Genomic DNA, 13,883 nt, shown 5'->3' on the forward strand with positions numbered 1-13,883 from the left:
AGTATTTATGTCAGTGGACTAGTAATCCAGTAGACTGGACTAATAATCCAGATAATGTGAGTTCAAATCCCTCCATGGCAGTTTGAGAATTTGAATTCAGTTTGAAAAAAATCAGGAATAAAAAGCTGGCACCAGTAAAAAATGACCATGAAGCTGTTGGATTGTTGTAAAAACCCACCAGTTCACTATGTCCTTTAGGGAGGGAAACCTGCCGTTCTTGCCCGGGCGGGCCTATAGGTGACTCTAGTCCAACATCAACATGGTTGACTTGTGAAGTAATATGCCATATTCAGAAAAATACACAATCCTATGAACAGAATTTTGACTTTATTAAAACATAACAAACTGGGTTTGAAAATCTGGAAGCCTCAACAATCAAAAGTTGTAAACAGCATACAGGCTTTTGAGATAAGTTGTTGACACTGAGACAATAGCCTTATTGAAGTAGAAAGTTAAAGGTTCGAGAAAGTCTGAAGCCTTGGAAAGAACACAATAGCCATACCCAGTTTAAGTATTATAAACCAACACTTTGGAAAGAATCACATAAATTAAAGAAACATATGCCTTTGTAAAAATAACATCAAATGAAACACGGAGACACGAGTCTGTGGTACAACCAGCTGAGGTGATTAAGAATTGCATAGATCATCCTAAGTAAGGTGTTCTAAATGCAAAAGATACAAACAGAAGACCTTCGTAAGAATGACATCAAATAGATGCACAGCCATCACATCATTTTTATGATAAGCTTGAGACACCTACACAGGAGACATAATTCTTAATGCTACAAGCTGATCTAACAGTAAGAATAGAAGGGGTCAACAGAAGAATGACTAGAGATAATTAGCTTACATCAGCAGAAAACTTCAAAGGAAATACCACTGAGAAAGAGTATAAATATAGAACTTTCAAATGGGAAGATAGATTCGCTTGAAGGGGCAAAGCGATTCTCAGGCTTCAGAGGCAAGCTCTGCAAGTCTTCAATTCTTTGTATCTCGGAGATCAAAAAGGTAAATGTATTTGATTTTGGTGGATATCCTGGAATAGACTAAGAAATGTAAAAATGTAACGAAGTTAAGATTTGAGAATAAGGATCTCTGATAATAAGAATTGTAAGTTTTCTGTACTTGGAACTGTTAATGTCGCGATTGAAATACTTACTGAAATTACATGTCAGTTCTTTAATAAATCTATATATTTTTATAATTGTCTGACATAGTACTTCTGTATCAAACTCACAAACTCAATCTCTGTACATTCTTTGGTGAGGAGTTGCAGAATTCTGGGGGAGTTTTCCGGACCCTCATAATATCTGGAAGGTTACAGTCTAGCTAAACTTATTAAAAGTGCTATCTGGAGGACGGTAACATCTTCAGGTCATTCCTTTCCTTTAGGGAGAGATAGTCCGGACCTTTAGACCCAATTAAGCGTCTTTGGGATTCAGCTACCTCTAACTTTGGTTGAAGGTGAACGTCTGGGGAATACACCTGATCCGGGGTAGCCCGAAAGGGGCTAGGACTAGTAATTATCCTTTCAGACTCTTAACTGCCTTCTGAAGTTATCTAGCAAACCACAACCACTCAGTTGAAGCAGGCCCACCATCACCTTCTCAGGCAACTAGGGATGGGCAATAAATGCTGGCCCTGCTAGTGATACCCACATCCCGAGAATGAATTAAAAAAAAAATTGGTGATGCAGTTCAGCGTGCTGGAAGACGCATGTCTGGATTCTCCTCCCAGTAGCAGTGGTCAATTGGGTCAGGACTTTTGTCGGTCCCTCCAACAATGCCAGAGTCCTGACCCTCTCCTTTTGCATTATTCACCACTCAACAGAGTGTCTTTCTCTCTCCCTTTCCCTCCCTCCCTCCCCATGTCTTTCTGCCCTCTCTTTTAAATCTCTTCACCCACTTTCCGAGGTTGGGGTTCATCAGATATGCATGGCAGGTTCCCAGCGGGATTCCTGCTGCCATTGCCCGACCACAAAATCTCAGTGGTGGTGCAGCGGGATTGCCTCTGCAGCACCAGAAGAGGTGACCAGGCAATTAAAGGGGAAGAAATGCCATGTAGATCGGAAGAGGTGTCCTACTAAAAGCCTTCATTGAGACCGGGGTCTTCAGCAGATTGTGCTGGGAGGAGAATGGATGGAGAGGAGGCCACCATAAGGCCCTCTCCCTCCATTACTACTGCTTCCAGGGTCTATGACCACTTTCCCCATGCAGTCCTGGGAAGTGGTAATGACACAGGTAAACAAGAGGAATATCCACTAGAGACCCAAGCTCTATCAACATTTGCATACAGCAAGTGGGGAGGAAGCTGCCATCGGTGATCCCAATGGGGGTGGGGGGAAGGTAATGCAGTGAGGCAGTGGTGGGCCTCACCACCTAAATTTTCCCTTATTCCCTGCCATAATTCCACCCAAATTCAGGTGTGAGTGTAAAGGAAAATCCACTCTCCACAAACTTTGTCTCATCCAAAGCTCTGCTATCTGAATCCTAACCCGTACCAGGTCTCACTCATCCATCACTCCTGTGCTCGCTGACTTACATTGGCAACTGATTCCCCAACACCTTCAATTTAAAATTCTCATTCTCATGTCCAAATCCCTTCATGGCCTTGCCCCTCCCTACCTCTTGAACATCCTACAACCTCCAAGAGCTCGGTATTCCTCCAACTGTGGCCTATTACGCATCTCCCGCTCCCTTCGCCCCACTATTGGTGGCTGCGCCTTCGAAGAGCCATCTAGGCCATAAGCTTGGGAATACCCTCTAACATAAGAAAACTACTAGGCACTTGGTCTGAGTATTAAACAAGGCTTTAATCAACTGTTTTACAACATGGAGATCTAGTTGTGTCCTTCACTAGTTCCTGTTAAAGAATGTCCTGAGCAAGTTGGGCCCATGCCCGAGTATTTATACTCTCCTTGGACAGCGCCACCAGCAGGCCGCCCAGTATTATTTCATAAGTCATTTCCACATGAATGACAAGATTCATGTCACCCTCCTTTAAAATCTTCATCTTTGACCAAGCTTTGAGTCACCATTTCTAATATCTCCTTCTTTGGCTCTGTGTTCATTTTTGTCTGATTTTGCTTCTGTGAAGCACCTTGGGGCATTTTTCTATGTGAAAGGTGCTATATAAATGCAACGTGTTGTTGTTGAGCTGCTCTCCTCTAATTTTTATCCAATTAAAAAGAGAAAAAGCTGAAGAAAGGTTCTGTAAAGTTTGCACACAAACCAGGTGTACTTAGTAGACATATTGTGTTGCCTTTATCATTCTCTGTAGCAGTCTGCAGAAGCCCATTTCCCCAATGTACTGATTATAATTGATGTCATTTAGGGGACTGGAAGTGTTTACTCATACAAACATAGAAACATAGAAGATAGGAGCAGGAGTAGGCCATTCAGCCCCTCGAGCCTGCTCCGCCATTCAATGAGATCATGGCTGATCATCCAAATTCGGTACCCTGTCCCTGCCTTCTCCCCATATCCCTTGATCCCTTTAGCCTTAAGAAATATATCCAACTCCTTCTTGAATATATTTAATGAATTGGCCTCCACTGCCTTCTGTGGTAGAGAATTCCACACATTCACCACTCTCTGGGTGAAGAAATTCCTCCTCATCTCTGTCTTAAATGGCTTACCCCTTATCCTGAGACTGTGACCCCTGGTTCTGGACTCCCCGGCCATCAGGAACATCCTTCCTGCATCCAGTCTGTCCAGTCCTGTTAGAATTTTATAAGTTTCAATGAGATCCCCTCTCATTCTTCTAAACTCCAGCGAGTATAAGCCCAATCGACCCAATCTCTCCTCATACGTCATTCCTGCCATCCCAGGTATCGGTCCGGTGAATCTTCACTGCACTCCCTCCATGGCAAGAACATCCTTCCTCAGATAAGGCGACCAAAACTGCACACAATACTCAAGGTGTGGTCTCACCAAGGCCCTGTACAACTGCAGCAAGACATCCTTGTTCTTGTACTCGAACCCTCTCGCTACGAAGGCCAACATACCATTTGCCTTCGTAACCGCCTGCTGCACCTGCATGCTTACCTTCAGCGACTGGTGCACAAGGACACCCAAGTCTCGTTGCACTTCCCCTTCTCCCAATCTATTGCCGTTCAGATAATAATCTGCCTTCCTGTTTTTGCCACCAAAGTGGATAACCTCGCATTTATTCACATTATACTGCATCTGCCATGCTTCTGACCAATCACCCAACCTGTCCAAATCATACTGGAGTTTCTCTGCATCCTCCTCACAGCACACACGCCCACCCAGCTTTGTGTCGTCTGCAAACTTGGAGATATTACATCTAGTTCCCTCATCTAGATCATTTATATATATTGTGAATAGCTGAGGTCCAAGGTCCGATCCCTGCGGTACCCCATTAGTCACTGCCTGCCACTCGGAAAAAGAGCCGTTTATTCCAACTCTTTGCTTCCTGTCTGCCAACCAGTTCTTTATCCAAGTCAGTAACTTGCCCCCAATCCCATGTGCCTTAACTTTACACGCTAATCTCTTATGCAGGACCTTATCGAAAGCTTTCTGAAAGTCCAAATACACCACATCCACTGGTTCTCCCTTATCTATTCTACCAGTTACATCCTCAAAAAATTCCAGTAGATTAGTCAAGCACAATTTACCTTTTGTAAATCTACGTTGACTTTGTCCGATCCTGTCACTGTTTTCCAAGTGCTCTGCTATTACATCTTTTACAATGGACTCCAGCATTTTCCCCACTACCGATGTCAGGCTTACCGGTCTAGAATTCCCCGTTTTCTCTCTACCACCTTTTTTGAATAGTGGGGTAACATTAGCTACCCTCCAATCATGGGAACTGTTCCAGAGTCTATCGAATTTTGGAAGATGACCAGCAATGCATCTACTATTTCTAGGGCCACTTCCTTAAGTACCCTAGGATGTAGATTATCAGGCCTTGGGCATTTATTGGCCTTCAATCCCGTCAATTTCCCTAACACCATTTCCCTACAAATACTCATGGTCTGGAAACTGTATATTTACAAAAATAGCACTACATATATATTAAATAACACTGCAAAAGAATACAATGTACAGCTGTATAATATGTGGTTCATCAAAATGAGGGATATCATGCTGGTGAATGGAACAGTTTTCCAATTTTGGCACTCAGTATCAGCTTCATACACTCCAGATCAGGCACAGCACAGTGGGATGTACTGCAGTATCTAGGTAGAGAAGGCCTAAGTTTATTTTACTTCAACTCCACTTATACAGCACTAAATGGTGGAATATGAAGTGCAAGACAATTGTGAGAGTGGACAACCATAGTTATACTGTCTCCTTCCACCGATGTTGAATGCTGGAAACAGCTATCCATGTACGTGTAATAGCGTGCATATGATTGTTTATACATGTACATATGCTGCTCTCTAACCTCCAATGCCTGTAAAATTCCTTACATTGGAAATGAAGAGAAAATAGTCTTCCCCTTTCTACTATTAGAAGTGCAAAAGTGGACAGTATTATATTTTAAATGGGTTAACAACTGTGCTAAAATAACTAGATGCTAACGCATTAATCAGTGGCCAAAAATAATGCACAAAGGAAATTTAATCAATTAAATTTTAAAAAGCAAGCTGCGATGCACAGTATCCTTTTGTAAAACTCTGGGGGAGGGAGGGGAAGGAAAGCTCTTTTCTTTAGGTTTGGAATTAAATGTTAATACTGAGATATTTTCAGAGCTCATATTTGGCACTGCTGATTAAGAGTGAATCTGCCAGTAATTGTTTTCACAGACCAAATCATTGAGACTCATGGAAAGGAAACAAAAAGTAATTTCTGTCTGTCCCCTCATGGTGCTAGAATGTGACCTGAGATGGGGCAGACTCCTTCAAACACATGAACTCAATACTACTTTTAGACTTCAGTAGGGGCAGTAACACATATACTGACAACCTCTCATTATCTCTGTGCAATACCACTCTACCCTCATAAACAATTTCAATTTCCTGTTTGGAATGACAGCAACATTGGCTGTGTCTGTGAAATGCCTCACATTCCTTTCCTATCACTTTTAAAGTTTCTCCTTCTGTTGATAAGTGCAGTAAACAAAAACGCAGAACACAATGCTGGGTTTTCCAACATTCTACTTGCATCTAGAGCACAAAAACTGTACCAAACATCACAAGGTTTCCAGTCCATAACATTTGCCTCTCTGTCGTTAAAGGTTTACAGTTTTTTTAATACTTTGATGATGAACAAACTTTGAGTAGATGAGGTTATCGCAGAGACAACATTGCTGGACAAATCATTTTGTTTCTTGTATATGATAAAAGCAAAAAGGAGGAAGGAAGTGAGCTCTAAACACAGGGAGCATAGTACCTACAATAAGACCATGAACTGTTGAAGTAATTTTTAGCTGGGCTGTTAAGGGAGCCTCTGAGCATTTTGTGATGGGCTCTCCCACAAGCGAGATGGGAAATTAGAGGGTTAGTCAGCCTACACTGCTCTTGGCGCATTGCCTGGCTACCAATCACTGATTTGTTTCGGTATAGGTCTCAGAGCAGGTTATTTGCCTGCTCTCTCAATGAATGGTGCGTCAGTGAAGGGGGAACAAAATATTTTACCTTATTCTTTTGTAACAATTTCTTTTAAAAAAAGTAGGCTAGAAACTACAGTTGATGATTTTAGCTGTTTGTAATTTCTCTGCCTCTAATTTTAACGGGGCTATTTTCCATAAACAGGCAATGCCGCCATTGAAATAAGATACAGAGCAATGCCAAATTTATGTTCGTCCACTAATACCATGAAAATAACTGCTAGCTTATAAGTTTTTAAAAAAAAATAACGTTATTGCTTGGAACCATGTCTGTGATGCACTTCCTCCATGAATCCTAGTGGCCCATAGGAATCCATATAAGAAATCAAAATATCATTCCAACCCTGTAGAATGTGCCCATTACCTCAGTTTATCTGCGATGAATATCACCCGTCGCTCAAGCAGTAGAGAAGCAAAGACCCTGATAACTTGACGTATGCTGAGACAACGAAAGAGACATTCAAAATCTACATGCTCCAATCGCGAGTCCATGGGGCGTCGAAGCTCAATAACCTGAAATGGAAAATTCAACTGTCAGACTGCTGAATCAGCCACTAAAGGACTGGGAAAAATAAATGAGGCACAGAGGTGAGACTGTTCATGATGCTTTTGAGGTGACAAAATGTTAGGATCAACAAATAGGTGCAATAGGACTTCACTGGAATATTCCCTAATATATCAAATAACATATGAGCCCAGAAATTGCTGTTGCTGATATTAGTGGATAAATGCTTAATAATCAGGGCTACAGGGAAAAGGGCGGGGGAGTGGGGCTGGCTGAAGTGCTCTTGCAGAGAGCCAGCACGGACTCGATGGGTCGAATGGCCTCCTTCTGTGCTGTAACCATTCTAAGATTGTACGACATTCCTCTGTTCACCATTTTAATACAGGTGTTAAAACCACAAAGAAAAGCCATTCAAACATTTGCTCACTAATATTGCCAATAGTAATTTCTAGGCTGTTATGTTTACATGGGCTGCATTCAGAAACCCAAATCCAATTTTCAGAAGTCCAACACTGAGTTCAAAGAGAACCAGATGGAATAACAATATCTTACATCTTGCTACCTTTAGCATGCTTTAGAAAATACTGTATCAGGTCATAATTACAAATGTACCATAAAAACTAGCAGCTGAACACCAATCCTGCACAACTTTAAAAAAAATTATATTGACTGTCCAATTTGAAAACCTTTGATCCCTCCTTGTTGTCTTATTTGAAATGTCAGCCATTGATTGGTTGCTTGGCTTTACCACAGCTGTGTTCTTTATTTGCTGGTAATCTGCTACAGAAACAATGGCCACGATTTCGCCAACCGTGGCGAGTCCGGTGCGGCCGAAGTAGGTAGCAGCTTCAAACCATGCTCCCGTCTTCGTCCCGCCTCCTCCAAGTGATTTGGCACTAATGGGGCTTGTTAAGCCCGCCCTGTGAGGTTCCCGGCCAATTAAAAGGAAGCGGGTCTGATGACGTCATCTGATGACGCGTCATCAGCCAGTTTCCTTAAAGGGACCGTGTCCACATTGATTTTGACAGTTGATCTGTCAGTGATCTACAGCATTGAGGTGCTGCAAACACTGACAAGCACTGCACAGAGGTGCACGGCTGCACCCAGGCTCTCCCATGACTCCCGACATATGCTTATGGAGGGAGTCATAGCATGCAGGGAGGTTCTCTTCCCTTCCAATGGGTGGAAGAGACCTCCCCAGGACACCAACGCAGCCTGGTTGCACATTGCACAGGAGGGCAAAAGCAGGGCTGTGGTCAGAGGACCAGGCTGCAGTGGCACCAACCTTTCAATGATCTCAGTAGAACATGAAACGTTACTGCCAAGCCACACTCAACCTCATCCTGCTGTGCCACTCATCACATCCCCATCACTCTGCCTTCCCTACCCTACTGCTGCACATCCTTACTCACACGAACTTACCTTGCACCTCTACCCATCCCTCTCTATCTACATTATCGCTTCCCCATCTCACTAGCCATCCCTCACACTCACCCTCATCCTAGTTCAATCATACCAACTAACAACACACAAGGGTAGGCACTTGGGTGTTTTAAGCAATGTTCATGTAAAGTTTCTGTTAATGTGGTGTCAAACATTGAAATCTTTATTTTCAACACTTTGCCTTCTTGGACAGATTTGTGTGCACCTTTGGAAGTGTCTTAGTGAGTTTCAGTGAATGGTGAGACATAACATCCCCCACCCGCACCCCCAATGGTGAAGAGTGTGAAAGGAATGGCTTGGATATTGTAGGGATGCTTTATGGTGCTGGTGTAGGGTGGCGCCAACTTGGCGCATCATGTGGCAGCCAGGGTGTACAGCGTCAAGTGAAGTAAATCTGGCCATGGTGAGGCCATCCCTGGCCTCCCGGCCAGCAATGTGGTTGTGTGCTGATGCCCTGTGTCCTGTGCAGCATCAGGTGATTGCGGAGAAGGTTGGCGTTGTTGTTGGTGCTGCTGGCGTGGCTGGTGATGATGGTGTTGGGGCTGATCATGGAGGGATTCAGAGGACCAAGGTGAGATTTTTTTCAAGGGCACCGATGTTGCTGGAATAGATGGCAGCTGAAGTTGAGATGACAGAAGCGATCTGTCAATGGTGAGAGAGGTTGCTCCAAGGAGGTGACAGTGGATAGAGAGTTTACTCCAAACACTTCCAAACTGCATACAGCTCAAAAGTGTCTTCCAAATCCTGAAGGCTCAAGCTTCTGACATTGGCCGGAATTTTGCCAGTGTGAAATGGTAGCTTTTATACCACCTTTGTAGCTATCACCTATTCACAACAATGGAGAGTCATAGAGAACCCGACACACTTAGCTGACGTGATCCCCGAGTGACGGGAACCTTGTGGAAAAGTTGGAAAAATGGCTAAAAGGTGGTAAAATGCTGTTCAGCTACCTTTAAAGACCCTCTTAACTATCTCAATTGGATGACCCAACGCTTAGTGCCGGGTCTGCAAAGCGGAAGGCACTAAGCGACGAGAAACTGACACGGAGGCGGGTTCAGTGCGGGATCCCGACCCGCTGTCAATCTTTTAGATTTTGACAGCGGACCCACCTCCGAACCCGCCCTCTGAGCACCGGCAAAATTCCGGCCAATGTGTTAATGGTATATTGTTACAGGGGAGCTGAAGGCATATAATGTGATACTCCACATTTTCAGCTTCTAAATCGCTATCATCACAGCATACACACAACACATAGCAGAACATTAATTTTGTAACTATTAATTATAATTACATGATAAGGAATAGCACATGTCTGGCAATGAGTTTAAGGCAGTTACTTGGACTCACGGTTCTACTGCCATTAAACTGTTTCAGCTTTGTTTTCATGGTTTGTGATTAGCAGACAGCTTGATCGAATTACTATCTTGTGACCCACTGCCAGGCCTCAGTTTTCCTAAATTAATCTAATATAACATACTTCTTAGTCAATAGAGAGATCATAAGGAATATTTTCTTCTTTACCGAGTGTCTTGCACTTAAGTAGTAAGTCAATGTTTTGTGTGGCTCTCAAAGATAGTCTTATAGATACAACTCAGTATAGTACATTCAATAAATTCAGTGCTATATACAGGTGTTTGCTCAGTTAGTAGCCCATTGTTGGCTGCCCATAAACCTTTGATCTAATTCTTAATCTTCTCTATTGGACTATATGAGGGGCCCCTTTAGATTTAACTCTTTACACACCTCATTTCCAGCTCCTGGTAGAAAGGTCTTGACTCGTATGGTCCTTCCTGGTGCAGGGAAGGGCGACTCCATCAGACTCCTCATGAATGGATAGACTAGGGCAGCAGAAATTCCACGCCTCCTCTCCACTTCATCCAGAATCTGATCAGGCACAACATCAGATGTTTAAAAAAATTCAAGAATTTCTTGTACAATTATTTGTTCAGCATAAGAATTCATTCTTTTAATAATCTTGCTTTAGGTATTACCAAACAGATTGAATTGAATTGTGTGAGCACTCAAGAAATATTTTGAGTAAACAATCTGTGCTGGTGAGCTATCGAACCCACTTGCATTTTTCACATTTAGAAGGCTGATGATGGGAAGGGTGAATGTGGCAATTGGCGTTAGAAAACATAATGCTAGCACAACCAGTATATGCATCCAGAAGTATTGGCAGGAATGATTTTAACCGGTATATATAAAAAAGTATATCGCCTGGGATTGTGACCATAGATGTCTGAGGAACAAGCTGACTACTGGTTTTAAAATAAGGTAGGCAGTGGGTACCTATGTACAATCAATATAGAAAGAAAGAAGAAAGACTTGCATTTATATAGCGCCTTTCATGACCACCGACCACATAGGGCAAGTACAATCTATATACAGTCCCACTCAAACTAGTTCAATGGTGTCTCACTTATTAAACGGAAATATCTACTCTTGAAATGGCCACATGAAGCAGGTCACGGGAAAAAAAATGATTTTGTTCCTTAAATATTGGTAGGCTTTGGATTGGTACAGAAATGCAAGTAAAGTGTACAAGCCTCTTTTATGGTTTTCCTTGAGTTTCCTTTTAAATTAAATTGGACAAAATTCCAAACTAACAACCAGCTTAATTTGTATAGACCTAAACATTCCAGTTTAAAATTCCATTTGATACCAGCAGGGGCGGACTGGCTCCCTGCAAAAGTTGAGGGATTCTTCGGAATTCCCACGCACGCCAATAATACAACACCATGAAACCATTCACTAAGGCGCTCGAGTAATCTTTCAATTTCTCTTGTAACCAGTCTGCCCCGGGAACCAGTAAAGAGCAATTCAGATCAGTTAATTGCCTCAATATCATTAGATATGTACAGATAAGGAAGGCCATTTGGCCCATCCTAGTTCATCCATCCAGAAAGACCTTAAAGTTCCTCCCCTACCCTCACTGCGGTATCCAATTGTTTCTTAAATGATTTCGAGTTTTCACCTAAACTACTGTATCTGGAGATTCATTCCAATGTGTTGATCGCTCTTTGCGTGAAGAACCTCCTAATATCAGTCCAAATTTGCATTTTACTAGTTTGAACCTGTGTCACCTTGTCCTAGTCTCACAATTTAGTTGAAAGTAATTATCTGGATTATAAGTAATTATCATATGTTTTTTACATATGAGTCACTACCTTATGCATCTCTATAATACATTTTTCCAGTTTTTGCTCATAACTCAGACCTCTAAAACTCGGGATCCTTGTGGCTCCTCTCTGGACTGTTCCAGTGCTTGAATGTTTCGCCGGTGCCTGGTTAACCAATTGGAATTTAGAGCAGCGTGGCAGATAGCCATGGCCATATTTAGTGTCTTGGCTTTCTGAATATTACTAAAGACTAAAATCATATAATATCTCAAGTGTCAAATTCCTCAGCAAAGTTTGTCAGCATTTGGCAAATGAAAGAAAGAAAAAAATGAAGCCATTTCATTTTGTATAAGTCAGACAGGGAGTTGAAGGCCATTGAGGAGGTTGTGTAGATGGGAGCAGGAAGTTACAAAGGAACATTGACAGATTAAGTGAGTAGGCAAAACTGTGGCAAATGAAGTTCAATGTGGGGAAGTGTGAGATCATCCACTTTGGATCCAAGAAAGACAAATCAGAATATTTTCTTAATGGCGAGAGACTAGGAACTGTGGAGAAGCAAAGGGATTTGGGTGTCCAGGTACAGAAATCACTGAAAGCTATTGCACAGATATGAAAACTAGAGGAGCCAATACGTTACTGGATGTATAGTTTAGGCCACCAAATGGTGATAAGGTGATAGAGGAGAAAATTTGCAGGCAAATTACAGAAAGGCACAAGAACTACAGAGTGGTGATAATGGGGGACTTCAATTATCCTATTATAGACTGGGCTAGTAACAGTGTAAAGGTCAAAGAGGGGAAGGAATTCCTGAAATTTGTACAAGAGAACTTTCTTGATCAGTGTGTTTCCAGCCCAATGAGGCAGGAAGCAGTGCTGGATCTAGCTCTGGGGAATGAAGTGGGGAAAATGGAGCATGTTTCAGAAGGAGAGCGTTTGGTGGACAGTGATCATAATATCATCAGGTTATGGAAAAGGACAAGGTACAATCAAGTGTAAAAATGTCAAAGGAAGGGTGGGGCTGATTAGGGACCAAAAAGGAAATCTTCTTGTGGAGGCAGTGAGCATGGCTGAGGTATTAAATGAGTACTTTGCATCTGTCTTCACTAGAGAAGAGGATGCTGCCAATGTAGCAGTAAAGGAGGAAGCAGTAGCGATATTGGATAGGATAAAAATAGACAAAGAGGAGGTACTTAAAAAGTTGGCACTCCTCAAAGTAGAAATGCCACCCAGTCTGGATAGGATGCATCCTAGTTTACTGAGGCGTTTGACAAAGTAGCACATAATAGACTTATTAGCAAAGTTAAAGCCCATGGGATTAAAGGGACAGTGGCAGCATGGATACAAAATTGGCTAAGGGACAGAAAGCAGATAGTAGTGGTGAACGGTTGTTTTTCAGACTGAAGGGATGTATACGGTGGTGCTCCTCAGGGGTTGTTATTAGGACCACTGCTCTTTTTGATATATACTAATGACCTGCATTGGGATATTTTATAGAGGGTGCAGGAAAAGAGAGACCTGAGGTGTATGTACATAAATCTTTGAAGGTGACAGGACAAGTTGAGAAGGCTGTTAAAAAACATATGGAATCATTGGCTTTAGTAATAGAGGAACAAAGTATAAAAGCAAGGAAGTTATACTAAACCTTTATAAAACAGTGGTTAGGCCTCAGCTGGAGTATTGTGTTCAATTCTAGGTACCACACTTTAGGAAGGATGTCAACTCCTCAGAGAGGGTGAAGAAGAGATTTACTAGAATGGTTCAAGGGATGAGGGACTTCAGTTATGTGGAAAGACTGGAGAAGCTGGAATTGTTCTCCTTAGAGCAGAGAAGGTTAAGAGGAGATTTGATAGAGGTGTTCAAAATCATGAATGGTTTTAATAGAGTAAATAAAGAGAAACTGCTTCCAGTGGCAGAAGGGTCAGTAATCAGAGGACACAGGTTTAAGGTGATTGGCAAAAGAGCCAGAAGTGAATTGAGGAAACACTTTTTAAACATCGAGTTGTTTGGATCTGGACTGCACTGCCTGAAAGGGTGGTGGAAGCAGATCCAATAGTAACATTCAAAATAGAATTGGATAACTACTTAAAGGAAAAAAAATTACAGGGCTACGGGGAAAGAGCAGGAGAATGGGATTAATTGGATAGCTCTAACAAAGAGCCAGCACAGGCATGATGGGCTGAATGGCCTCCTTCTGTGCTTTGTCATTCTCTGATGCTATGATTCTAAAAAAAGCTA

At 42.3% G+C, this 13,883-nt stretch overlaps 1 protein-coding gene across 1 annotated transcript in view; it reads right to left on the bottom strand.

Annotated features, from left to right (window-relative positions):
- Window positions 1–13,883, bottom strand: part of dennd2b (DENN domain containing 2B) — a 247,031-nt gene that overhangs the window by 57,050 nt on the left and 176,098 nt on the right. Inside the window, exons 11-12 of the mRNA XM_086007944.1 lie at window positions 10,270–10,410; window positions 6,943–7,091 (exon numbers count right to left, since the gene is read on the bottom strand). Coding sequence (XP_085864070.1) covers window positions 6,943–7,091; window positions 10,270–10,410 — 290 coding nt within the window. The remainder of the gene's footprint in view (window positions 1–6,942; window positions 7,092–10,269; window positions 10,411–13,883) is intronic.

This window comes from Somniosus microcephalus, chromosome 15, assembly GCF_052327205.1.
Source record: "Somniosus microcephalus isolate GS21.2 chromosome 15, FLI_Smic_1.0, whole genome shotgun sequence".
Classification (NCBI taxonomy): domain Eukaryota; kingdom Metazoa; phylum Chordata; class Chondrichthyes; order Squaliformes; family Somniosidae; genus Somniosus; species Somniosus microcephalus.